The 26920-nt window shown below is 49.7% G+C and overlaps 1 protein-coding gene across 6 annotated transcripts in view; it reads left to right on the top strand.

Annotated features, from left to right (window-relative positions):
* Positions 1 to 13256: 13256 nt before the first annotated feature.
* The window catches only part of SEPTIN6 (septin 6), a 64787-nt gene continuing 51123 nt past the window's right edge, over positions 13257 to 26920 (top strand). The window contains exons 1-3 of one of the 6 annotated variants that reach the window (XM_047843629.1): positions 13301 to 13404; positions 18672 to 18753; positions 19112 to 19192. In XM_047843629.1, coding sequence (XP_047699585.1) covers positions 19133 to 19192 — 60 coding nt within the window. In that variant the 5' untranslated portion in view covers positions 13301 to 13404; positions 18672 to 18753; positions 19112 to 19132. Of the gene's footprint in view, positions 13405 to 18671; positions 18754 to 19111; positions 19193 to 23281; positions 23333 to 26316; positions 26454 to 26920 lie in introns of those variants that run through there. The other 5 variants (XM_047843632.1, XM_047843633.1, XM_047843631.1 and 2 more) reach the window with 5 other exon arrangements.

Here is a 26920-nt window from a genome sequence, read left to right as displayed (position 1 = left end):
AGCAAACTTTACTGAATTTTCAGTTTTCTTGTCTAGATTTGTGATCAGAACTACGTGGGAAATCATTTAAACCTGTAACATCTGATAAGGGGCTTAGAGCACTAGTATTTTCTCTCTCTTGTTTATTGAGGGCTAATTCATTTATTTTGGAAAGCAATGGAGGAAGGTGGTTGGTAGATATTCTGTTATGAAAACTGAGAAGCTTAACCTCTGGGCTCACCTAAATGGAAGGTCGTAGGACCTCTGGAGGTGGGCCATGAAACTACTTACAGTGAAGCCTAGATCTTCCGTAAGAGACAACTTTGGGTATTTGCCAGCATGTCAAAAAAGTGCTTTATTGAGTCCCTGAGTTTCACAATATGAAGCATGGAATTAACCAATAACGCCAATACTATTCCAGCTCTGGAAAGACCACATAGGCGCCCTTTGAGGAGTCGGGGCGGGGCACACCATATGAAACTGAGCTTCTCCAAAGCGTGTTTGTTTCTTCTGACCAGATCTCACCTGCACTTGAGGTGTGATTATTTCAGCCTTCCTTTAGAGATCTCTCCCAAGTTCCCATATCCCATGTCTCCGCAGGGACAACCAAAGGTTCTTAATCCCAGAAACTATGCGCTCCCCCTCCCAGATACACACCCATGATCACCTACAGTTTTTGATTCCAGCTCAAGATAATGGACTCCCACCACTGGAATCCACTCCTGAGCCTTTGTTGACCACTTTGTTGTCATTTCTCAGCCCCTCTCTGGTTACTGGTCTTTGAATCTTAGACCTCATCCTGATAAGATGATAATTTCTTTTGTCTTCTCCACTCAACCAACCCTTGCTGCCGTTGAGACTTCAACTGAGTTATCGCTGCCTCTGGAAAGCCTTCCTGAATTATCTGAGTCTGAATTAGGTACCTATCCCATGAGGTATTCCAGAGTGCCACGTTGTTCTCTTTGCCACACTGTATTAAGAGAGCCTGTATGTCTTTTTCTCTCCACACCCAACGAGAATGTAAGTTCTGTAATAGTACTTGGTCATGCTGTATCCCTGGTGTTATGCTCCATAGACCTTTATTGAATAAACAAGTGAATTCGTTCCACTGGCTTGACCACTCCTTCAAACCCTGGCTGCGTCCTTGACTTGATCCCTTAGCTGGAGGTTGACACTATGAAATGTCTAAATTTTTTTTTAACGTTTATTCATTTTTGAGAGACAGAGACTGAGTGTCACTGGTGGAGGGGCACAGAGAGAGACACACACACACAGAATCGGAAGCAGGCTCCAGGCTCTGAGCGGTCAGCACGGAGCCCGATGTGGGGCTTGAACCGACAGACGGTGAGATCATGACCTGAGCTGAAGTCGGGCGCTCCACCGACTGAGCCACCCAGGCGCCTCTGGATTTTTTTGAGAGACAGAGAGAGAGAGAGGTAGAGCGCGCGCACGTGCGTGTGTGCGAGCCAGTGGGGGAGGGGCCGAGAGAGAGGGAGAGAGAGAATCCCAAGCAGGCTCCGTGCTGACAGCCCCACTTAGGGCTCAGTCTCACAAACCATGAGATCATGACCTGAACTAAAACCAAGAGTCGGTTGCTTAACCGACTGGGCCACCCAGGCACCCCTGAAATGTCTGATTTTAAGTAACATGACTTCTCCATGCGTTGGCTTGCTTGAATTAGCTGCCAGTCAATATGCCCTCAGGTGACTGAATCTACTTTATAAAGTTATTTAATATTGACCAGTTGAGTTCTCAAAGTATGTGCTAAAGTCAATGGTTACAATTTTATCTTTAAAAAAATTTTTTTTAATGTTTATTTATTTTTGAGACAGAGAGAGACAGAGCATGAATGGGGGAGGGGCAGAGAGAGAGGGAGACACAGAATCGGAAGCAGGCTCCAGGCTCCGAGCCATCAACCCAGAGCCCGACGCGGGGCTCGAACTCACGGACCTCGAGATCATGACCTGAGTTGAAGTAGGATGCTTAACCGACTGAGCCACCCAGGCACCCCTACAATTTTATCTTAATTGCCTCTAAAAGGAGTAAAATACCACGAATGATTACTTTTTGTGATATCTCTTGACAAGTGATGATAGAATCATGGCACTGGCTTACTAAAGGTTCCCAGGTCTATTCACCGTGGTGGGGAGAATATCTGTCCAGGCGATCGAGGTGCAGATTCAAATTATTGGAGCAGAAATTTAAAAAGGAGAGGGCAGACTCTTCGCAAGAACTTTCTGTCCTACTATGATATTTGAAATAATTACTAGAAAAGATGAGGTCAGAGGGGTTCCCGGGCCACCAAGAGAACTCACAGGATGGTAGTACCCTGGTGAATTTCCTAAGACCCACGGTTTGTTCTTCACCTTTGCAACTCAGAACACGTCAGCCTCTGGATAAACACAATGTGCTACATACATGCCAAGAATGGAATATTATTCAGCCTTAAAAAGGAAGGAAATTCTGACACATGCTACAACATGGATAAACCTTCAGGACATTATGCTGAGTGGAATAAGTCAGTTACCAAAGGACAATAGCTGTATGATTCCACTTACGTGAGGTCCTAGAGTAGACACATTCATAGAGACGGAAAGTGTAATGGTCGTTGTCAAAGGCTGGGGGCAAAAGGCATGGGGAGTTATTATTTAAAAGGTATCGAGTATCAGTTTTGGAAAACGAGAGACGTTCTGGAGATGGAAGGTGGTGATGGTTGCACAACAGTGTGGACGTACTTACTGCCAGTCAACTGTACACTTAAAAATTGGTTAAAATGGTAAATTTCATGTTAGGTATTTTTTCTATGACTAAATAATAATAATTAAAAAAAATTTTTAAATGTTTTTTAAATTTATTTTTGAAGGAGAGAGAGAGACAGAGCATGAGTGGGGGAGGAGCAGAGAGAGAGAGGGAGACACAGAATCCGAGGCAGGCTCCAGGCTCCAAGCTGTCGGCACGGAGCCCGACGCAGGCTCAAACTCACGAACCGTGAGATCAAGACCTGAGCCAAAGTCGGACGCTTAACCGACTGAGCCACCCACGCGCCCCTAATAATAATAGTTTTAAAAACAAACAAAAATAAAATACTTCAATCTAAGGAAACAAGTTCATGATAGCCAAGTTCACATTAATTAAAGTGGGGGGGCAAATTTACCAATTTACAAAGAAATGCAGAACACTGAGGGAAAAATCATAAAGGGAAATACTGATAGATTTTGACTGTATACATATTTTTTAAGTTCTTTACACAAAAATCCGTCCTAAAATTGACAAAGGATTGGTATCCATACTATATAAAGAGCTCGTATGAATTAATAGGAAAATAAGTGTTTCAATATAAAAGTGACAAGGTGCCTGAACAGGAAATTCATAAAAGAAAAAATACACTTGGGTGGTAACTGAACATTTTAATCCTTCTTTCTCTTGTTAGTGGAATGTTGGAGCCTAAGTGAGGGCTTGAGAGCTCATCCCGATCGCTTGAAATCAGGCATGGTGAGAGTATTTCCGCCATGGAAATCTGCAATATTAGAGTTTGATTTTTTTTCCCTTGGAGAACAGGTTGTTAAACATTTACCAGCAACCACTGTGCATATTCAGTTATTCTCTCTCACCTGGTTCCTTTCCAATTATGTTTAAACATTCTCGAGCCTTCTCTGCCATCTTTAAAGAAACCTCAACCCGGGGCTCCCGGGTGGCTCCGTTGGTTAAGCATCCGACTCTTGGTTTTGGCTCAGGTCATGATCTCACGGTTCATGAGTTGGAGCCCCTCATCGGGCTCTGTGCTGCCAGTGAGGAGCCTGCTTGGGACTCTCTCTCTCCTTCTCTCTCTGCCCCTCTTTCTCTCTCTCTCTCAAAATAAACTTAAAAAAGAAACCAAACAACCCATTCTTCATCCTTCTCTAGCTACCATGCCATCTCTGTCTTCTTTCACAGACAAACTTCTCCAAAGAGTTGACTAGACTCTCTGAATCCATTTACTCATTTCCTAATCATTCTTCAACACACATAAGCCATTTTTTGCCATCACCACTCCTCTGAAACAGCTCTTGCCCAGCTCAATGACCTCCGTGAATCCTAAATTCTATGAAGAGTTTTCCCTTACCTTCCTCGACCTCTTGGCAGTATTCAATTCTCTTGACCATTACCTTCTTGAGACCTTGTCCTTGGGCCTCAGTGATACAGGATCCTGGTTTTCCTCCAACCTCTCTAGCTCCTCCTTTTCAGTTTCCTTCTCAGATTCTTCTTCCCATTCCCCACCTCTACATGTTGGTGTTTTCCAGAGATTACTCTTGAGTCCTCTTCTCTTCTCTATTTTCTCCTTAGGTAATGTTATCCATTCCCATAACTTTAAACATGACCTATAAGCAAATGACTTCTAGATTTATATCTCCAGGCCTGGCCTCTCTTCTATGAGTTCCAATCGCCTACTTGACAATGATTCCCCTTCAGTGTCTCAAAAGCATCTCAGACTCCACGTCTCCCAACCTGGAGCCAAAGGCTTTCTCTCCTTTCCTCAAACCAGAGGTTCTCTACTGTGCCCCTTCTCAATAAAACATACCACGATATAAGCCAGAAACTTAGGAGCCAACTTTAGCATCTCTGTCTTCCTCCTCTCCCCCATCATTCAGACTGGGTTGTCTGTACCTTCTAAGTATTTCGCAGGTAAGTTCTCTTCTCTCCGGGTCCACTTCCACCACCCTAGTACAAGCCTCCATGATCCTTCAGCTGGACTACTGCGATCGCCTCCTAACTGGTCTTCCTGCCGCCATTTTCTTCCCCTCAATATGCTCTCCGTGATGAAGCCAAGGGAACGTCTCAAAATGCAAGTCTGATCATGTCACACTCCTGCCTTAAACCTCTCAGTGGCTTCCCATTGCTTAGAACTAAAAAATAAATAAATAAACAACGTGCAACAGCCTAGGGCCTTAAAATATCTGGCTCTTCTGTCCGACTCCAGCTTCATTCCATACCATTCCAGTCCCTCTGTACTCGAGGCACACCAGCTTTCTTTCTGTTTCTTGAATAGAACCATCACACACGCTCCTCCCTTTGCCTGGAATGCTCTTATCCCTCCTGTCCTCCCGGCACCTTGCTGACTCCTATCTAATCTTTAATCTCCATTCAAATGTCACTTCTTCCAGGAAGCCCCCTTCCTATACTGACATGCTAGACTAAGTCCCGTCTGTATCCCCCCCAACCCCACCTCACCATTATAGTTTCTCAGGGTACAAAAATTGCTCTTATCACAGTTTTATTTTTGCATTGACGTGTGTGATTATTTGATTCTTGTCTGTTTTCCCCACTAGACCATAAACTCCATGAAGGCAAGGACCAAGTCTGGTTTTGCTCGCCATTGGTCTCCAGTATCTAGTCTAAGACTTGGCGCACAGTAGGCACACAATTAATATTTGTGGGATTAATGAATCGCTTAGTGACCCTTGTGTAGGGAATTCATAAAAGTAGGCCAGTTAGTATTTCTCCTTTTATTAAGGCTTCCAGGAAGTTAAGAATCATATTTAAAGCTTTATCACAGCAATCATCTCAACCCACTATAAATAGCATATTTGAATTATCTCTTTTAATCCTGATGTGCTATTCCTAGTTTGTTGACCCATAAAATCTGTTTTGGAATAAGATGCTGTGTGTGTGTGTGTGTGTGTGCATGTTCACACATACATGTGCACATGTATATGGATACAAAGATAAATCAGCACCTAAATTCAAAGTATTGAGAGATTGAAACAAATGAAGACCTCACCTTTTTTTTTTAAGACATCAGCCTTCTTAAAAATTTTTTACAAACATTTGTATTTATTTTTGAGAGAGAAAGAGCAGGAGAGGGGCAGAGAGAGGAGGAGAGAGAATGCCAAGCAGGCTCTGCACTGTGAGCGCAGAGCCCTGTGCGGGGCTCAAACTCACCAACCGCGAGATCGTGACCCGAACCGAAATCAAGAATCGGCCACTTAACTGACTGAGCCACCCAGGCGCCCTGTTTCTTTCTTCTTCTTCTTCTTCTTCTTCTTCTTCTTCTTCTTCTTCGTCTTCTTCTTCTTTTTTTTCAAACTCTACACCCAACGTGGGGCTCGAACTCACGACCCGGAGATTAAGAGTTGCACGTTCTACTGATTGAGCCAGGCAGGGGTCCTTCTGTCTCATATTTCAATCCTTTCAGAGTGCTTGTGGTTCATCTTTGGACTGTAAGGACACTGGGTAGAGACCTTATTTCCCTAGATTTGGTACCATGTCTAGGGGCTGTTAATATCATTCAACTCATAGAGCTTACTGTATTTTTACTTTTTAAAGTTTTTGTTTAAGATTTTATTTTTAAGTAATCTGTATACCCAACGTGCGGCTTGAACTCACAACCCCAAGATCAAGAGTCCACTGACTGAGCTGGCCAGGCGCTCCTTGTCCTTTTAAACTGTTCTTTATCTTGCCAAATGTAGCACACATCCAGAAGAGTTCCTAAAGAGTATACAGCAAAAATCAATATTTATAAAGCAAACAAGCACTTGTGTGACCATCACAGGCTAAGAAATAAAACATTGGTATTTATTGTCTATGGTGCATGTTGGATCCTGCCTTATGACACATTTGGGACTTACTCCTTGGCTTTTAGTGCGTATATAGCTAATCTCCCCAGTTAGTTCCCTGAGAACAGAAATCACACCTTATATTCCTTTTTTTATTAAAAAATTTTTTAAATGTTTTTATTTATTTTTGAGACAGAGCATGAGTGGGGGAGGGGCCAAGAGCGAGGGAGGCACAGAATCGGAAGCAGGCTCCAGGCTCCGAGCCGTCAGCCCAGAGCCAGACGCGGGGCTCGAACTCACGAACTGCGAGGTCATGACCCGAACCGAAGTCGGACACTTAACCGACTAGCCACTCAGGCGCCCCTCTTTTTATTCTTAATTAAAGTTTTATTTATTTATTTAAAAGTAGATTTATTTTGAGAGATGGACAGAGAGCGTGAGCAGGGGAGGGTCGGAGAGACAAGGAGAGAAGGAGAATCCCAAGCAGGCTCTGCACTGTCAGCGTGGAGCCCGATGCGGGGCTCGAGCTCATGAACCGTGAGATCATGACTCAGGCCGAAATCAAGAGAGAGTCAGACACCCAACCCGACTGAGCCACCCAGGCGTCCCTATTTATTTATTTATTATTTTATTTTTTTAATTTTTTTTTCAACGTTTATTTATTTTTGGGACAGAGAGAGACAGAGCATGAACGGGGGAGGGGCAGAGAGAGAGGGAGACACAGAATCGGAAACAGGCTCCAGGCTCCGAGCCATCAGCCCAGAGCCCGACGCGGGGCTCGAACTCACGGACCGCGAGATCGTGACCTGGCTGAAGTCGGACGCTTAACCACTGCGCCACCCAGGCCCCCCTATTTATTTATTTTTTTAAGTGATCTCTACACCCAATGTGGGGCTCAAACTCATGACCCTGAGATCAAGAGTCACGTGCTCTTCTAAATGAGCCAGCTGGGCGCCCCCTTACATTTCTTTATACCTCCCGCAGTGCCTAGTGCTGTGAGGGCCACAGGTACAGTAGGTGTGCCATATGCACTTTCTATGGTTATGCATCTTAGATTAACCCCGTGACTCTGGGAAGACCGCTGCAGACTCATTTCGACAAAGAAGACTTGTTTGAGGAAATACGAAATCGTTTCATTTGTCTAAGTCTGTGTGTGCAGATCAGGCTATAAAGAGAAATAGCGGATCATGATGTGGGCGGGAAGCCTTCTCCGGAATTCTGGCTCTTGCCCAACGTGGGGAGCCAGCTTGGAACTCTTGGAGTGGCCTCGTAACTGGCCTGCCTGCCTCTAGTCCTGCCCTCATTCAACCAGTTCTTCGTGTGGTGTGGACGCAGATCTCGCTGCGTGTGGTTCTCTAGCTGGGGATGTACCTCTCAGCCACCAGGGAAGCTCACGAGAAACCTGTTCTTCTCCCGAACAGAGTCCCATTCGGCAGGTCCGGGGTGGAGTCCGGGCCTCTGTATCCACCTGAAGCCGTGTGGCTGATTCTGACACAGGAGGACGTTCAGGTACCATCCACGAAGAAACACGGTCTCAAAGGCTAATCTTTTAGTCCTTACAGGTTGGAACTTCAGCACCCTCAGCGTGGCACACAGAGCCCTTAATGGGTGGCTCCTTTTATTTTTATTTGAAGCCGTTTTTTAAATTTTTTAAAGTTTTATTTTATTTTTTGAGAGACAGAGTGCAAGCGGGGGAGGGGGGGGCAGAGAGAGAGGGAGACACAGAGTCCCAGGCAAGCTCCAGGCTCTGAGCTGTCAGCGCAGAGCCCAACGCGGGGCTTGAGCCCATGACCTGAGCCGGTGGGACGCTTAGCCGACCGAGAATGGGTGGCCCCTTTGAATGCTGACTCTGTTCCCTCCATGCGAACGCCACTCTCATGTCACTGACGCCATCATTTCTTGCTGTTAACAGTGTTCTGATTTCCAAGTCCTTAACTGCATTCGTCGCTCCCTGCTCCAATGTTGACCCCAAGCTGGCACCAGAGTGACCTTCCAAAATCCGCAGACCCATTCATATCATTCCCTTGCTCAAAACCATTCAGTGGCTCTTCATTCTCCGAGGGATAGTTTCTTTAACTGGCTCAGATGGCACAGCATTTGGACGCCCTGGTGTCCTTTCCAGAATGCCACGAAATAATTGATATATTAAATCGCGCCATATGAAACGAAACACTTTTCAGAAGAATACTTCTGCTGGCAGAAAATACGTCTACCTTATGTGTGCGCAATATGAAATCATAGCGGCAAGCACAGATGTCCGTGAAAAAAATAAACTGTTGAATTAAGCATGATCAATACTGAGATCGTCTGTTTAATATTCATTTGCTTCTCGTTCATTCATTTCGCCGCCTGCTAGCGGATAAGCAAGAGCATCTGTCAAAGATTTAGGAAAAAATTATGGTTAAAAAAAAAAGGTAAAATAGAGCAATTTCTAGCCATTATCTGATTTTATTTTTTCCCCACTGTGAGCATCCGATCCATTTGCGATGGGCATGTTTCCAAACTGAGCGGGCATTGTCCTTTCAGGTGCCTCTCTTCACCTCTCTGGGTCTCTATCTCCCCAAGGTCTGGCTCCTGGCTGATGATACCCTTTTTCACCTCCCTGGTTGTCAAGGTATCTGGCAACTGGCCTGGGAGCTCCCTCGGGTCGTCGCGGTGGGGATTCTCGTCACCCATTTTTTTTCTCTGGCACTTAGCACAGTGGCTGATGTGCAACGGGGGGCTTGTGCATATCTGTGGGACGAGTGAGTAAAATTGCAAAGGAAGCAAAGTTTATTTTTAGAACCTTCCAGCTCCCTGCACGTTTCTTGGCACCCGTTCCCCAACCCAATGCACTCGGTACCCTTATGCTGTCCATGTAGAAATCCACCAGGATCTGTCATTACGGCTTGAGTCCAGGCTTCGCTTTTCCCTCGATATCCTACCACACCTTACCAGTCCTGTGTCCCGTCCCTCCGGTTCTCACACTTTCGCATTGAGTTCAAACACAGATTGCTGGGGCCCAGCCCTCTCTAGGTTCTGACTCAGTGGGTCTTGGGTGGGGACGGAGAATTTGCATTTCTACTAACTTCCCAGGTGACGCTGCTAGACAAAGAGCACATTTTGAGAGCCGCTGGCGTAAATGAACGTACGACCCGGGGCGGCAGGTAATAATGCACAAAGGACTCCTTAGTTCATCCTGGCCGAACCCCTTAACTGAGTCTCTGATTCTATCAGCACTATCTGGATTTGTTTACTCCCAGATCACTTTCCCTCTGCTTTGCCTTGTCCTCCCCCTCCAACTTTCTGATCTTTTCGGATTGTTCTCGAGCTTCTTCGCTCTCGCCCGACGTGGCTATCCTTCTCTTTCTGCTTCCATAAAGCCACCATTTCAGGACGAAGGCTTTCCTGAGCTCTCAGCTCCATTTCATTGCCCTCTTTCCCCTCCCCCATTCAGTCTTAGCACCCCCGCCCCCACCCCAGCAGTCTGAGTGATCTTTCTAAAGCTTGGCTCCAATTAGGGTCCACTCCTAGCTAGCAGGGGTAGCCACTTCCCCTCCCCGGGAGTCTGGTTCCACAAACAACATTAGCATGCTAATGACAGTCACCTGCTGGCCCTGGGAAGTCGCTGCGCGCTCCAGCTTCCTCGCGGACAGTGGAAACACTGAAAACACCACATTTAAATGCTTCCGTTCATTCATTCACTCAACAAACATTGATTGAGCACCTGCCAGACGCTGTGCTGGGCCCAAGGATCCTGCCAGGGCACAGGGACCACGAGCAAGTGTTCACGGCGGTGCCCGAGAGTCCACAACGCCCCTTCACGAAGGGGATCTTTTGCTCTGCTCACCCATGGGGACAGACATTCCAGGCCCTCTTGCCTCAGCCTTCCTGCCCGCCCTGTGCCTGGGCAGGTGACCCAGGGCCAAAGATTGGGTGACGCCAACCCAGTGAGCTCCCAAACCTCTTGGTTGAAATGAGCATTATGAGCCGCACCTCTCAGTTATCCGCCCGCTGTACCGGGTGAGGCAAGGTACGTACAACTGAGAACATTGTGAGCGGAGGCCTCTCTGCACATACACACACACACACACACACACACACACACACACGGACACATACTGAAACCCAGACACATAGCTGACCCACGCGCTGACAGGGACACAGGCACACCTGCTCCCACGTAGACACCAATCCACATCCCACGGAAACGGGGATGCCCCGGCCCCAGCAAGGGCTTGCAGCCGCGGGTGGCCGATCTTAGAGGGAACAAAGGGCGGCAGGACAGTCGAATGCACACTTGGTTCCAATTTGCGAGGTCCAGCGTTTTGGAGGAGGAAGCCTCCGAGGTTCTGAGGGTCCCTAGGGACCAACGGGCCGAGTGGGTCACGTGGGCAGGGAGCCAAGGGTTTTGAGCTAAGGTAGCCCCCGGAGGGGCTGAAATGGACCGAGCTGTGGCCAGCGCGGAGCGCTGGGGCGGGAGGACAGTGGGCCGGGGAGCAGGAAGGATTCCTGGGGAGCCCCGCTCCACCCGGCCCTCCTCCCGGCCCGCGACCCTCAGGGTATCAGCTCTCACCCTGGCTTCCAGACGCGCGCCTCTCGTCCCGCCACCACCCAAGACCCATGTCCAGATCCTTTAGTGACCTCGGGCCCTTCTCCCTCCCAGACGCCCAGCCGGGAAGCGGCGGGTCACCTCGGACTCCCCGCCCCCATCCGGTCTGGGCCCTGCCTTGCGGCGGTTCCTCATGTACAGCGCTGGTCCCTCGTGTTGCTGCCACCCCAACCCAGGGCCTGGCGCCACCCCCAGGCCCTGCCCCAGCCCTCCCCCTGCCCCCCCCGGCGGGACTGGGAGACAAAAGCCGCCCCTCTTCCTAGCCATCACCATTCGCCCTGAGGCCTCGCGCTGTCTGCCTAAGTCCCCCCTACTGGTCCTCGATTGTGCCCGGCTCTTCTCCTTTGGCCTCTCCTGGGTCTCTGGCACAATGATGGGCGCACAGTGGGCGCCCCCAATACTTGGCTCGTCACGACTGTCCCGACTGCTACCCTCTCATTGTGTGTCTTTCTTCTGTACCCGCCCCTCCCCCATCCAAAATCCCCTGCCCTCCTGTTCAGGAAACGTTTAATTGGGCACTTCCTGGATGCCCTACCCAGAACTAGGCACTGGGGATGCATTTTGCCGAGTCCCGGTTCACACTGCGCATGGAGAGAGCTCCCCGAGTCAGTGTGAGAAGCACTGTCCCGGCAGGTGGAAGCAAGTGCCAGGGAGACACTTCATGTGGCCACCCCATTTCTCTGCCTTCCCTCCTTCTCCCCAGGCCTGGGCTTCGGTATCGGGTCCCCTCTCCTTCTCTCTCCCTGGTTCCTGTTTTTCTTCTTTCCTCCCTCCTGCCTCCCCCTCCGCCGCTCCCGCCTTTGGGCCGCTCTCGGGCCATGTCCTCCGCCCCATCCGGGGCCACCTCGCTGTCCCGGCCTTTGCCCATGGCCCGGCCTACCCCTGCGGTCCCGGGTTCCACTCGAGGGTCTGGGTGCCTCTCCGAGACCAGGGCACCAGCCCTATTGAGGAGCGGAGCAGGGTGTCCGGCCGCTAGAGCCTCGGGCACGCCAAGTGGGCCAGGGTTCGCCAGTCCCAGGGAGCTAGGAAGGAGCCGCTCCCGGGAGACGGGCGGGGGGCTTCAGGGCCAGAGAGGTGGAGGGGTGCCGCGGGCAAGGGAGAGGACCCGCGGCGGCGGTTGGCCGAGAGGAAGAGGAAAGCAGGCTGGCACAGCCTCCGCCTTCGGAGGTTCTCACTGCGCACGGCCGGCCGCCTTCTCCCGGGCTGAGCGAAGGTGAAGGGGAAATCCGGGCGGGACAGAGCCACCGGAGGCCGCCCCGCGTCACTCCCACGCTCCTCCTCTGAGACTCCCCGGCGGCCCCGGCACTAGAAGGGGGTGGTGGTCTGAGCCCCCGCTCACTCGCTGAGCGCCTAGGGCTTGGTAGGGAGAGGAGGCGTGGGGTCCGTCTGTATTAAGTACCCAACAGTGGTGAGCTCGCCTCCACGAAATTATAGTCCACAGCATCCGAGGCGCGGAAACCCCAGGGCAGAAGAGGACCTCGAGTCCGCTGGTCCCAGACTCCGCACGTCACAGCTCAGTTGCGGGGCCGCAGTGCGGCTCCCCCCAACTGCCCCCTTTCTAAGCTCCACCGTGGAGCGGCAGGTGCCGCAGCTGCCCCCCCCCCCCCCCTACTCCGGCCCCAGCCGCACTCCCGGGCCACTGGGGGTGGGGTGGGCGGGGGGAGGAGGTGTGCTGGAGCCTCGAGTCCCCAGCCGCAGGCGCTCCCTCCGGAGCACCCGGACATCTCGGAGGACAAGAAGAGGGGGTACGGGGGACGGGGAGGAGTGGAGGGGGGCGACTGCAGAGCTCAGCCGCCGAGCTGTGCGCGGGAGGGGGAGGGGCGGGGGTTCCCTCCCAGCCTCTGGGGTCTGGGGACTCGGGGATGTAAGGCGAGAGCAGGGGGGTGTGACAATTCAGCAGAGGTCGGGACGTACCACGGAGCCCAGTGGCGGGGGGGGGCAGAGGACGTGGTCACCGAGGGGAGCCCCCGCCCCCCTTCGCAAAGGCCTACAGCCGAGGTTACAGGGAGAATTGGAACGGGGCTCGTCGCAGGGGGAAGCGGCACGTGAAATCCGCCCCCTCCCCGTACCCCACTTCCGAAGGGGTGGGCCAGCGAGGGGAGGCTGGGGTTGGAGCAGCGGCGCGGGGGCCCCTCCCTTGCACCTCCCCCCACCGGACTTGGTCGCGCCCGAAGTGTAACACTTTCTCTTTGTCGGCGGAGCTCCGCTGTTTCTTGTGCTGTAGCTCCGGTGGCGGCGGCACCCGTGGCAGCCCTGGCGGACGCAGGAGCGATGGCAGCGACCGATATAGCTCGCCAGGTGGTGAGTGCGGGGCTGGGGTGCCGGGAGCCTGGGAAGGGCGGAGGAGACCCGGCCGCCGCCGCCGCCGCCGCTGCGGCGAGGAGGGCAGCGGGCAGCATCCAGGAGCCGAGGCGCGGCGGGACTTCTGCTCCCGGGGTCAGCGGCTCACTCTCCCGGCCGCTCCCCGGGAACGGTGGCGGCGGGCGGGTGGGGGCCCCGGCGGAGGCTGCGGGCCGGCGGCCGAACTTGCATTGCCCGAGAGCCGCAGCGAGCGCCGCCGCCTCCCTCGCTGCAGCTGCCGCCGCGCCGCTGGGCGTTGCCGAATGAATGGCCGCGCCAGCCGCCGAGCCCTCGGGGTCCCCGGCCCCCCCCTCCCCTCCCCCCGGGCCTTGCTTCCTCCTGGCGCCGGGCCGCGCCCCGGAGCCCAGACGCCGGCCGGGACCCGGGCCTCCCCTGCAAGAGGGGCGCGGGGCTGGGGTGAGCCTGGGGCAGGAGGCGGTGAGCGGTGAGGGGGGCGGGGAGGTGACTGGCGGGGGGTAGGGTTTCTCCATGTGCATTACATATGTGACTGCGGCTGTGTGTGTGTATCACCGTGTGCGTGTGAGTGCACGCGCGCGCACTCGTGCCTCCCCGGCGGGCGGCGGCGCCCGGGTTGTCTGTGACCCTAGATGAGTCCGCCTGTTTCTCTACGTGCGCTCACCCCCGTGGTGTGTGCGCGTGTGTCCCGACTCCTCTGTGCTGTTTGCCTCTGGGTCCCATTTGTGTGTGTCGGGGGTGGGGGCGGGGGTGCAGTTCGCTGGCCTGTAGGTGGCTGGCTGCGTATTTTGGCGTGTTTCTGGCTACCTGACCCGGGTTTTGCGGGCCACTGGGTGTCTGTCTGGATTCCGTGTTCGGTGTAATTGGGCTGGTATGCCAAAACCTGTGGAGCCGGCTTCTTTCTGCGGGGACTCAGGAAAATAAGTGTGAGGCTTGTAAAAGCGATGCCGTCTCTCTTTTTGTTGGCAGCAGACTCTGGGGGGAAAAAAATGTTCTTTTAAAGAACTGAAGTTTTCCAGCCTGGGATGTTCAGAGAAATCATACTGAAGTGACCCGAGGCTCCATGATTGTTTGTTTGGTTTTTATTTATTTATTTTATTTTGTGTTTTCAGACCAGAGGCGTGCTTGTACAGGGAGGGGATGATTCCATTTGGGGCAACAATCTAGCCTTTCTTTTCATCCATGGGTGTCTGAGATTTTAAGAAGCCCACAGTTACCTACACTCTTTGGTGAGGAAGGAGAGTGAAGTAGAGGTAGATGAAATTCCAGAACATCAAATGCTACTTGATGGAAATCTCCGAACCACACACACACACACACACACACACACACACACACACGCAAGTTTTTAAACCCTGTGGCTTACTTCTTCAGGGAAATAATCCATGCACTGCAATTCCAGTGCAAAAAGAAAGAAAAAAAAAAAGCCTCTAGGTATCTGGTGCCATTGAAATTGATTTGTTTTCAAAATCTGTTTCCAGAATCTGATAGCATTTTCTCTACAGGATATATATGAATTCATGACACTCTCTGGTCCCTGTTTGGAAGGGCACGGTGATTTCATTTGGACCTCCCCAACCCCTGTAGACCTCAACCCAGTTCTTTATGTTGATGTGCAAGGACCAGTAGATAGGAGACAGTGCTCTGTGATCATGGAATTTGAGAGAATTCTCTTCGCTCTAAGACTGGCACTGTAATATTTATTGCTGTGGCATCTTGAGGGTTCTCAGAGAGCTTTTCTGCTCCCTGTTACCTGCATTTTAGAGATGGCATGGCCGAAGTCGAGGGATTGTTCTCCTGGATTACACTTGCTCCGTTTTTAGTGACCAAAAAGGATGCTAATGATTTTTCTTGTCAGCTAATTAATTTGCATCGACCTGTCCATACTCTGCCGCCAGTTCCCCTTGCCTGGATTAGGATTGCAGGGCAGATGTTGTAAAGGGGAACATTCCAGAAGGTTGTGCTTCACCTCAGGCACAATTTGGGCCACCCGGAGGTCCCCTTTGTTCTGCGGATGGGAGTTGGGGGGTGGTTTAGGGCCATTTGGTTTGCTTTGCCTGGTCCCCGTTTGCTCTGGCTGGCCTTGCCCATACTGCATGGTGAAGAACTTAATTGTATGCCAGATTCTGAAGCTGAAAGAGCAGCCCAAGCACTTGAAACCTTGTTATCGGGATAAATGGGTTTCTGGGAAAACTGACGTCACTCTCCCTGCCCCCCTCCCCCAGGCTGTAAAGCTCTTGTTTATGTGTCATTTGTCTCTCTGCTCTTTGTGTCTGCAAGAAGTTGTAATTCGCCTGGGGAAGATGGAATTAACTCAGGAGACCTTGGATGGCTGATGGCTGTTTGTTTCTTCCAAGGAATATGCATGCGGGGTTTGGAAAGAGAAGTCTGGAGAATAAACCTAGCTCAGGAGTTCTTTTGAATGAGCTCCCGGACATGGTGCCACACATGCATTGCTCTGGGGCACGCGCGCGCGCGCGTGTGTGTGTGTGTGTGTGTGTGTGTGTGTGGTTGAGGGTCACCATGGCTAGTAAGGCAACATCATTAGTGACTTAAAACAGGCCACAGAATTGTTGGATAGGACCCTTCTTTGGGCATGCACGGAGCTTGGAAGTTCAGCTCTGGCGTACACAACACAACCCGATCCCATCTGAATGAACACCACAAAGATTCTGTGTGACAAAACTCTCTCTCCATTGCGTCCACAGACGTTTATTTTTGACTGCTCAGTGTCCAGCACTATGGCTAGCCCTTGTCAACTATACGGAAAAAAAAAAAAGTAGTAGACATAGTTTCTGGCTTGTAAGCTTATGGTCTAGTTGGAGAGACCAGTTGTGGCTGCTGTGAAATAGAGAACTGTAGAAGATTCTTGGGATATCCCCACTCCCAACCCTTGCCCGTGAGGTGGCTTGGGCTGCTATTAATATATACTCTTTTTGTTTAAGTTTATTTATTTACTTTGAGAGAGAGAGAGAGCGTAGGAAGGACAGAGAGAGAGAGAGAGAGAGAATCCCAAGCAGGCCCCGGACCGTCAGTGCAGAGCCCGATGCAGGGCTCGAACTCACAAACTGTGAGATCGTGACCTGAGTCGAAACCAAGAGTTGGACATTTAACCAACTGAGCCACCTGGGTGCCCCAGGGTGTACTCTTTGAGGTCATATGACTTCTCCATGGTAACCAAGCGAGGCACAGCCCAGGCCTCAGGGGCGGTATCTTCTGGCTCTTTCATCGAGCTGTTTCTTTCAATGTTGTGTTTTGGGGTCCAGACTGTAAGTGCTGTCCCATAGAAAGAACGGCTCATTGGTTCTGGCTTGAACCAATCCCACAATGTGGGCAATGATGCTCTCCTCCACTGGCAGCCTGGTAATGGTCTTTCTCCCTAATGAAGGATCTTGCAGGGGCTAACTTTGCCTTACCTGGGGTTGGTCTGGGGCAGCTGTCTCAGGGCAACCGCCTCCAGGCGGGGAGAAGCTGGTCTCTGCATTCTGATCTTTGCTATCAAATGGCACCTAACCCTTGATTTCCCTTGAAGCTCCAGCCTCAGCCATATCTACCACCTCACACTAAAAGTAATATTATACCCCGACCCGGGAGAGCAAAGCCCCAGTATGTACCCATACCTCCACTGAGGATACAGCACAGACGAAAATTTACATGGCCCCAAATAGAACAAGTTATTGAATCTAAGTCAAGGGTATATGGGTGATCATTGTACCATTTTTCTAACTCTTCTATGTGTTTGAGACTTTTCAAAAGAAAAAGGGGGGGGGACGACAATGTCTTCCCCTCCCCCCACCAAAGGCATACGGCCCTTCCTTCCCTCAGGGAGTTTACAATCTAATAATGGAGGCAGATTTAAATAGCCACGTGATTACCATCGTGGTCCATGCCGCAGGAGGAGCTGCCGCCCACTGTGAGAATTCACTACAAGTGGACCTAATCCAGCCGTGAACGGGGCGGTGGGTGACTGGAAAGGCTTCCTGAGGGCTTCAGCTAAGAAAGGGGTAGGTGTGAAGATGCTTGAGCTCTCACCCTGCTCCCGGGCCGGGGACATCTCATTTGTTAATTCACACGCTTCTGTTCTCATTCATTCATTCCTCCAACAGAGTTGGTTGGGCACCAACTCCGCCAGGCCCTGTGCCAGGTGCCGGGGATATGGTGGTGCCGAGGCACACAGGACCGTGCCCTCCGAAAGCTTCCAGATGACAGGCAGGAATCAGTCCCGTTTCCTTTCATTTCCTAAATCCTGGAAATGTTGAGTGGTAGCGGTGTTCTTATTACAAAACTGCATTACAGCTGAGCGATTTGTCTGTATAGCATAATGAGATTTTGATCTGCAGTCATGTGCATAGCATTTACCTTGTGGAGTCTCTGCTGTAAATTTTCTGTTAATTGCTGGCTTTGTTACCCAGCATGGCCCCTCCCTTTGTGTGCCGTAAGGGAACAAACCCGGAGCATTAGTCTGAGCAAAACTAATTAGGAAGATAAGCCCCCTGGAAAAAGGTATTCCAAAACTAAATAGGACTGATTTCTGGACTTGCCTGGGTTTCTGGATTATCAGAGCCGTGGTTTCGTATTAGCATGAACAATTGAGAAGGGCTTTTAAGTTGCATGTACTTTAAGACCCCATTGAAGAAAGAGAAAGAGAAGAGGAAGACAGAGAATACCATAGATAAGTATAACATGTTTCTTTCAGCGATCTCCAAATGCTTCCATCTGTATTTCATTTTTCCCAACAGCTTCCTGAACAAGTATTCCTGTTTTCTTCATTTATGGGTACGGGGAGACCAAGTGACTTAGTCCAAAGCGATATCGCTGGTCAGTGGACGAAACAATGAAACACATAACAGATGACACAGATTCATTAAAAAAATATAAATAAATAAATAAATAAATAAGCCAAACCTGCCCTTTTTGTGATGTTTCTAAGCAATAAAAATCCTGCCATTACCCCAACTTCCCCCTCTTTTCACCGCCTCTCCCCCACCCCCGCCAGCACGCTCGGGTCAGAGAAGAGTATACTTGGGTTCTTTGAAGACTCGGTGATGTTAAAAAGATCCTCAGCTTAAATCCCAGATCGCACAGCCACGGGTTACGTGTGGGTTTTCTTTCTTTTTCTTTCTTTCCATATTGCTTTAAATAAAAATCTTGGAGCCACCAGCCGTGTAATGATGGATTATTTTAAGTAACAACTTGGGGGGGGGGGTGCAGAATAAATTAGAAACACAGACCCTTCCTCCTCGGTTTGGCAGGAGAAGGCTTTTGCTGCTGGGATTTGAAACCGTGGGTTTCTCCGCTGCTTGCACAGAGGAAGGAGGCCACATGCTCAGGAGGGTGAGAAATAATGTTATCCTCTTGTCCTGTGTCTCCCCATTAAAGGCAGCCATCTGCTGAATTGTGACACGTGCTCTCAGCTCGCCCTGGGCTTGGGTCATCCGTTCCACTCACTTACAGGGGACTGGGGAAGAGATTTGCAGGCCTCCGCGGGGACAGGACTCAGGGCTCCGGTTTCTCCGGCCAGGGCCCCCTCTGACCCCCCCCCCCCCATTGAAGACCCTGGGGTGGGGGAGAGCGGGAGCAGAACCTCGCTTTGGCGACCCTGATGAGGTGTGAGGTAGTGTTGGGTTTCCTTTCCCAGCAGAGGCCCCCAGCTCTGAACACCGGCGCTGAGGCAGGAACTGGGTTTTTTCAGATCCACTTTAAATGAGACCAGATGGAGGCAGAGGCAAATTCAGGCTCCCTAGAGGACAGTTGGGCATTCATCCAGAGGCCTGTGAGTAAACCTTTTTTCTTTTTCTTTTTTTCTTTTTTCTTTTTTTTTCTTTTTTTTTTTTTAGCAGATTGGAGATAACAGTGACCAGAACACCTAGAAAACTCTGTTTAAAGAGCCTGGCTTGAAGTCTGGCTCTTGTGGGAGAGGCTGACCCACCCTGAGCGGGGGTCGCCCCTGGCCTGAGGTAGAGCTGTTGTACCTAGAATCTGGCCAGTTGGGTGGAGTGGCCCCGGGCCGGAGGCTTAGGCCCGAGTCCGAAAGGAGAGAAAGGGCAGAGGGAACCCAGAAGAGGAGGACCAGCCCCTCCATGGCTTCTGCTGCCTCAGTTGCCTTCCGTGGGTGGGAGCCGCCTTGCGGAGCCCATAGGGTTCCAGGTCGTGTTCCGTGACCCTCCTCCCTCTGGACTGTCATCAGGCCACAGGCCCCATGCCCTCACATTTCAGCTGCGTAAAGAAGTCTGTCACTGCAGTCAGCTTTTCCATTTGAGAGTAGCAGTCCTCTCGACAAGGGCCCTGGAGCCCAGCACCACTCCTCGGCCACTAAATCACTCTGTGACTCTGGACAGGTCACTTCCTCTCTCTGAGTCTCTGTTTCCCCTTTTGTAACATGAGCGGGTCGGAGTGGGTCGGAGCCCGAAGGGCGTTACCAGCTCCAACCTTGTGTGGTTCTGAGTGTTTCCTGGTCCCGCAGCTGAATTTCTTTGAGGCTCTTGCCTGCTTCTGCTTCCGACCGAGGTGGTTAACTCCATCTCTTCCCTGCTTTGACTCCTTGAGCTGGGTGGAGAGACAGAGTTGTGGAAAAGGCAAGTCTGTGCTTTTAGCTCAGCAGGGTCTCTCTAAGTGGAATAGAAACAGCCCTTCAGACAGTCTGTCCAGGTGGGGGTGTGTTGCCATTGTCGTCTTATAGAGGTACGCGACAGCTGAATTTCTGTCTATTGAATCCCATCTTAAATGCGCTAGGAGAGCTGGCCATTTAATGGAATCCTGCTGCGAGTCCTTTTATAGAATGAAAAGCCACTCGGGAATTGATCTGGTGTATTAAAATCCAGAGGTTCATCTACTCGATTTGCCCCAAACGGACCTTTCTCCCTGTATGGTAAGCATGGTTTCCTTCGTGCCTCCCCAGGGCCCCCTAAGCTGCCCGGCCCCCCGGCCCCCCCCACCGAAAGGCTTTTCTGGGGCTTTTGGGGGTTCTTATGGCTGATGATACAGTGGCGTCCGCTCTCTTGGTGGCGCTGGAGGCAGCAGATCGGGCTCTCATCCACCTGATTGCTTCATCAAGTCTTTTAGCGGCATGTTTCCGGATATGTGACTCGACTGCTGGTTCACATGAATCCTTATAATAATAAGTTATACCGTATAATAATAAGTAATGTTATAATAAGGATAATAATAGGGTTTTATTGTATTATTGCTAAAATAAGTGTTTACATACAATAAAACTGCCCGAAAGCTGAATACTTAACCGAATTTTCTAGTTATCTGTATGTTAAAGCACCTTTTTTGGTACTTGTAGAATCTTTTTTAGAAAGGAATCTTTTTATTCTGGTTATAAAAGTAAACTATGCCCCCCCCTCCCCAAAAGTAAAATATGCCTATTGTAGAAAATTTGGGAAACACAGAAAAGCAACAACCTGCATTCCCTCCACCCGAAAGTAACCATTGTCACCATTCTGGTGTAAAGTTGACCTTTGAACAATGCAGGGGTTAAGGGCACTGACCCCCACACAGTCAAAACTCCACGTATAACTTTTGACTCCCCCAAAACTTAATAACTTAACAGCTTATTGCTGGCTGGAAGTCTTACTACTGATAACATAAATAGTAACATTAACACCTACTTTGTATGTTGTATGTATTATATACTTATATTCTTACAATAAAGTAAACTAGAGAAAAGAAAATGTTATTAAGAAAAACATAAGGGAGGGAAAATACATTTATAGGACTACCTTGTATTTGTTGAAAAAAAAATCCACGTAATAAGTGGACCCAGGCCCTTCAAACCTGTGTTGTTCAAGGGTCACCTGAATATTCTTCCAAGCTTTCAAAAATACATCTACACTCCCCGCCCCCCATGATTGGAATGATTGGGGTTTTGTTTTGTTATTTGCTTGATCATATTTGGTGATCATTTTTCCTTTTCCTTAAATACTCTTTTTAATTTTTTTTATTAAACTTTTTTAATGTTTATTTATTTATTTATTTAAAAAATTTTTTTGTCAACGTTTTTTATTTATTTTTGGGACAGAGAGAGACAGAGCATGAACGGGGGAGGAGCAGAGAGAGAGGGAGACACAGAATCGGAAACAGGCTCCAGGCTCCGAGCCATCAGCCCAGAGCCTGATGCGGGGCTCGAACTCACGGACCGCGAGATCGTGACCTGGCTGAAGTCGGACGCTCAACCGACTGTGCCACCCAGGCGCCCCTTAATGTTTATTTTTAAGAGACAGACAGGCAGAGAGCGGGGGAGGGGCAGAGAAAGAGGGAGACACAGCATTTGAAGCAGGTTCCAGGCTCTGGGCTGTCAGCACAGAGCCCAACATGGGGCTCAAACCCACGAACTGTGAGATCATGACCTGAGCCAAAGTCAGCTTAACTGCCTGAGCCATCCAGGCGCCCCTCTTTTTAATTTTTTTAATGTTTATTTATTTTTGAGAGGGAGAGAGACAGACAGAGAGACAGAATCCGAAGTGGGCTCCAGGCTCTGAGCTGTCAGCGTAGAGCCTGACGCTGGGGCCCAAACCCACGAACTGGGAGAACATGAGCTGAGCCGAAATCGGACACTTAACCGACTAAGCCACCCAGGTGCTCTCTTGTCATTACATTTTCTTAGAAGATATTTGTATCAGCTGTTTAATATTCCATTGTGCATCACTGAACTATTCACTGATTTTGATCATCCTGAAGGTTTGCAGGGTCTATGATGGAGAAAAGGGAAGGTGTGAGAGATCAGGCCCGCGAGAGAATCCTATTTCAGTGTGTCTACGACGAGGTGCAGAGAGGCCAGACGAGCAAGTTTAGGGAAAGGCCAGTGGTCGGCAATGAGTTCCAACCTTTTGGTTTTGGTCTCATCCTTCAGAACGTCAGCTACTGACTTAGCCACGGGGCTTGAAATAGGAGGCCAGAAACTCCATTGATATTGACACACCTTCAGTTCCCAAGGGCCTCATATACTGTTTGCTTCCTCTGCCACTAAGGTTGGAAGAGGGGCGGGGCGGGGGGGGGGGGTAGAAGGGGCCAGGGGTTGCCCACTTGGGTGCTTATGGGACTCTTTATTTTCCGAATAACAGCAGTGAGAGGAAGATGCACAGCTGGAACCGCCATAACTTGTTCTTCGTAACGCGAACCTTTGAATATTCAATTAAAAAATGAGATTGGTGTGTCCTCAGGGGAGGAGGCGGAAGAGAAAGAGAGCAGAGCTTCTGCCTGTGATATGAAATGTGGTATAACGTATTTCAAACCGCAGGTGACTGCAGATGGGGAGAAAACAGGAAATGGAATTGGGGAGGGGAGGGGAGGGGGGGGCTCTCTCGATTCGAGGGAGCCCTCTTTCATTTTGCCTTTCTTTTAGCTCTTCTCAGACTCTGCATCCTAATTACCTCTGCTGCAAAGCTGAGTGAGAACTCTTTTCTTGTACTAAACATGTTTTTGAATGACACAGGTAATGTGTGAATACATTCATGCTGTAAAAGGATCAAACAATACAGAAGCACGTTGAATGTCCCCCTGAGGAAGCCCCCCCCCCCACCGCATTTCCACCTTGCTCCCCTGAGGTAGCCACCGTCCCTGGTTTAGTGGGTTCCTTTCTGTCCCCTTTCTATGCACTCACATACATTTATGTGCAAATACACATATATAGGGCTTTTTTTTTTTTGCATATATGGGCTCTTACTGTGCTTATTGTACTACGAGCTTCTTTTTGCTACAATATAAATATGTCTTGGAGATGTTTGCATCAGAATATACAGACCTACCACATTCTTCTCGATGGCTGCAGAATATTCCAGACTATGCATGTATCACAATTTAGTTCAATACTTTTCTATTATCAGACATCTGTGGGTTTTCCCCCTTGTTTTTCAGTATCGTAATCGAGGCTGTGATGAATTTCCCTATACGTGGATCTTTGCACAGACACGTGAGTTTCTGTAGAATAGATTCCCGGGGGAGGTTGCAGGGGGACAGGAGATGGGCCCTTTAACATTTTGTTGACTGTGATCCTTCTAGCCTCTCAGTTCAAGCCTTGAACGTGACACCACCTGCTACTCAGGTGATAACTTGAGATATTAGCGTTGGGTTGTCACTTCCATCTTTTCTGGTGCACATTGTAATCAAGACCTCAATTCATCAGGCCACCTTAAGGAGAAAGAGGAGAGAGATGAGATAGCAGAACTTTAGTGAGGGAGGGGGAAGAAACTTCCAGAGCTGTCCCGGGGTCAGTGTACATTCAGTCCGATGTCCTTTTTTACCTCCACATATTTAGCTCTGAACAATGAGAACTGATACTCATGATGACCTTGACATCTTATAAGATTCATCAAAACAAAAGTGAATAGTGCTCACTAGACAGGATTTCCTAAAGCAGGAAATATATATACAAATACATTTTTGAAGCTTTCTCGACTCTAAGCCTTGAGACAAAAAGTTTGCTGCTTAGGGGCGCCCGAATGGCTCAGTCGGTTGAGCGTCTGACTCTTGGTTTCTGCTCAGGTCATGATCTCACGGTTCATGGGATCGAGCCCTGCATCTGGCTCTGAGCTGGCGGTGCGGAGCCTGCTTGGGATACTTTCTTTCTCTCTTTCTCTGGCCTTCCCCCACTTGTCCACATGCTCTCTTTCTCTCTCAAAATAAATAAATATTTTTAAACAGTTTGCTGCTTAAATCTTTAGCAGGAAGAACACAGTAACCAGCTCCCATGCTTCCAAGTCTCCATAACCTTCCAGTTAATTTTGGTGTATTGGATGGACACTGGGTAAGAAGATACAGAGAAAAATAGGGATTCTAAAGCCACCAGTGACCTTCATCAAATCCAGACTAATGGTTAGCTCTCTGTAATTCTTCCTCATTTCAACCTTGGTCTCTGGTGCTAGAAGACTGTTGGGTCACCTCCAACTTCTCCGATCATTTCCCCCCTCTTGGAAGAATCCTTTTCATCTTCCATTCCTTACTTATGGACATTTCCTGCATTCAGTGCCTAGTTCTTTTCTCCCTGTACTATCTCTTAAAGAACACATCCAATTTCCTCCCACTTCTAAATTCATCCCCCAGTGCTGAATTCTCCTTGAGCCTACAAGCCCATATTGCTAAGTACTTGTTAGATTTCTTCTCTTGCATATCTCACCAGAAAATCAAACCGGCCTTATTGTCCTTACCATATAAAATGTTTTTACAAATCCAGAAGACAGAGACAGACACCCATGTTCTAAAAAATGGGCGAGGACTTGACTAGGCAACTCACATACATGTGTGCATATGCACAATGCATGTATAGATACACAATACAGAATACACAATAAAAGGAATGTTCCCCTTCACGTGCAAACTAAATGTTGTGATACCAGTTTTCAATGATTCCATCCCCAGTGGTTAAAAAGCCTCAGAAACTTGGTGTTGGCCTAAGTGTGGGCAAACAGACACTATTGCATATTGGTGACCGAAGTAGACCTTTGTACTATTTATTCTCTGTTGAGTGATTCCTCAGCGTGTACTGAAGTCTTTCTTTTTCAAAAAATTTTTGTAATGATTATTTACTTTTGAGAGAGAGAAAGACAGAGCCTGAGGGGAGGAGGGGTAGGGAGAGAGAGGGAGACACAGAATCGGAAGCAGGCTCCAGGCTCTGAGCCGTCAGCACAGAGCTCAACTCGGGGCTCAAACCCACGACCTGTGAGATCATGACCTGAGCCGAAGTCGGACGCTTAACGGACTGAGCCACCCAGGTGCCCCTGTACTGAAGTCTTTGAAATGTGTGTGCCCTTGGACCCAGCAGGCTTTAATTCTAGGGGTTTAACTTAAGGAAATAATCAAAGATCTATGCACACCTGTAAGAATGAGAATTATTGTTCATATTGTTTAAAACTTGGAAACACGCTAAACGTCTAGCAGTGGAAAATTACTTAAGAAAATATGGTGAATTCCTACAATGGAATGCTATATGGCCAACACAAATAGTGTTTTAGAAGTACGCTTCATTTCTCAAGAAAAGGTCCATACTATATTATGCGCCAGGTTTTGTAAAGGAGCGTACAGAATTATCCCTATTTTGTAAGAAACAAAAGGTATACAGACCGGAGGGAAACATATGTAAATATTAACAGTGGTTATCTCTGGAGGGTGCTGTTATGGGTGACTGCTGTTTTCTCCTTTGCAATTTTCCCTATGTTCTACAATTTCTACAGTGCACCTTGCGTACTTTTTAGGAAATAAAAAGCCCGATAGCACGTAATTTTTTCGTAATAGCTTATCTAAAACCAGAATCCTCAACTTCCCCACTAAGCGAGCACCCTTTCCTGGCTTCTCTTTTCTGTCCGTGGTGCCATCACCAATCCAAGCTCCCAGGCTTAGAACCTTGCAGCCTTAGAGCTCTGATTGTCCCTTCGCCCTCTCTTCACCAATCGCTGATTGAGCGATCGCCCTTCTTTAGGACATCTCTCAAGTTTGTTCCTCCCTCCTGAGTCCCAAGTCAGATCGGCTCAGTTCAAGCAGCACGTATTGGCACGGTGCCTGGATGCCTCTCTGCCAGGTCCGTGTTAGTGGAGTCCTCTGTCTTCTTGCCTCTGCTCGCTCTCTCCTCCAATCAGTCAGTCAAACACCCCGCAGCTGGAATGATCTTTCGAAAACCTGTATCATGGCTCTCCCCGCTCAAGACACTCAGAGGGCCCCCACACCCCGTTGCCTAGGGAATAAAGCCCATACACGCTTCCTTCCACTCTTTACGGCACTGTGCTAGGTGGGAGGTAACGGGGAAGGGGCACATGGGAGGTTCTTGTGAGTTTTTGTAAGTCTTTAAGCATCAGGTGTGGGGCTCGCCCCATCTCTCCACTGCGTTCAGTTTGAAAAGTCCCTTTCCTCTCCTTTTGGCCCTTGGACCAGAGGCCAGAGCTGCACGGTGCTGAATTTGGACACAGGAAGAGGCGGCCAGGGGCGATAAAATACGGCTCAGGAAACCTCAGCTCTGAGTCTGTCCCAATTTCCGATACCCGCTACGGAAGAGGATCCATCGAGAAAGCATATTGGCCCTTAAGTCTCTCTCCCCTGCAGTGGTGAGGACCGAGAGCAAACGGTGGGAAACTTCCACCTTCGTTCGTCTGCTTTAAGAAAAAGGAGAAAAGGGGTGGAGGGTGAGGGGAAGCAGAAAGGGGTGTGTGTAGAACAAGCCCCGGGTGGTGTGGGCCACGCATGAAACCCAGCTGTTTACAGGCGCCCCTCTGGGGTCCACAAAACGCCAACTCAGACTGTGGCATATGGCTGTGTCAGGAATACTCCACCGGGACTGTGGGGGGAGGGGTAAGACGCATGAGGGTAGTGAACTTGCCAGATGGCGCTCCCGGCCCTGATCCTGTCTCTCGCTCTTGGAAGACCTGCTGAGGGGGCCCAGCCCATCCCTCTCCGTGGGACCTAGGCCTGCTAGAACAAACAGCCCGGGATGCCGGTGCGGGCCTCCTGGCACTAACCATGCCCTTCTTGGACTGCTCTTGGCGCCTTTCCGGTTTACCGAAATCTTGGTGTA

The sequence above is a fragment of the Prionailurus viverrinus genome, chromosome X, assembly GCF_022837055.1.
Source record: "Prionailurus viverrinus isolate Anna chromosome X, UM_Priviv_1.0, whole genome shotgun sequence".
Lineage (NCBI taxonomy): Eukaryota > Metazoa > Chordata > Mammalia > Carnivora > Felidae > Prionailurus > Prionailurus viverrinus.
The sequence above is the reverse complement of the archived record's forward strand: the minus strand, read 5'-3'. Positions and strand labels throughout refer to the sequence as shown.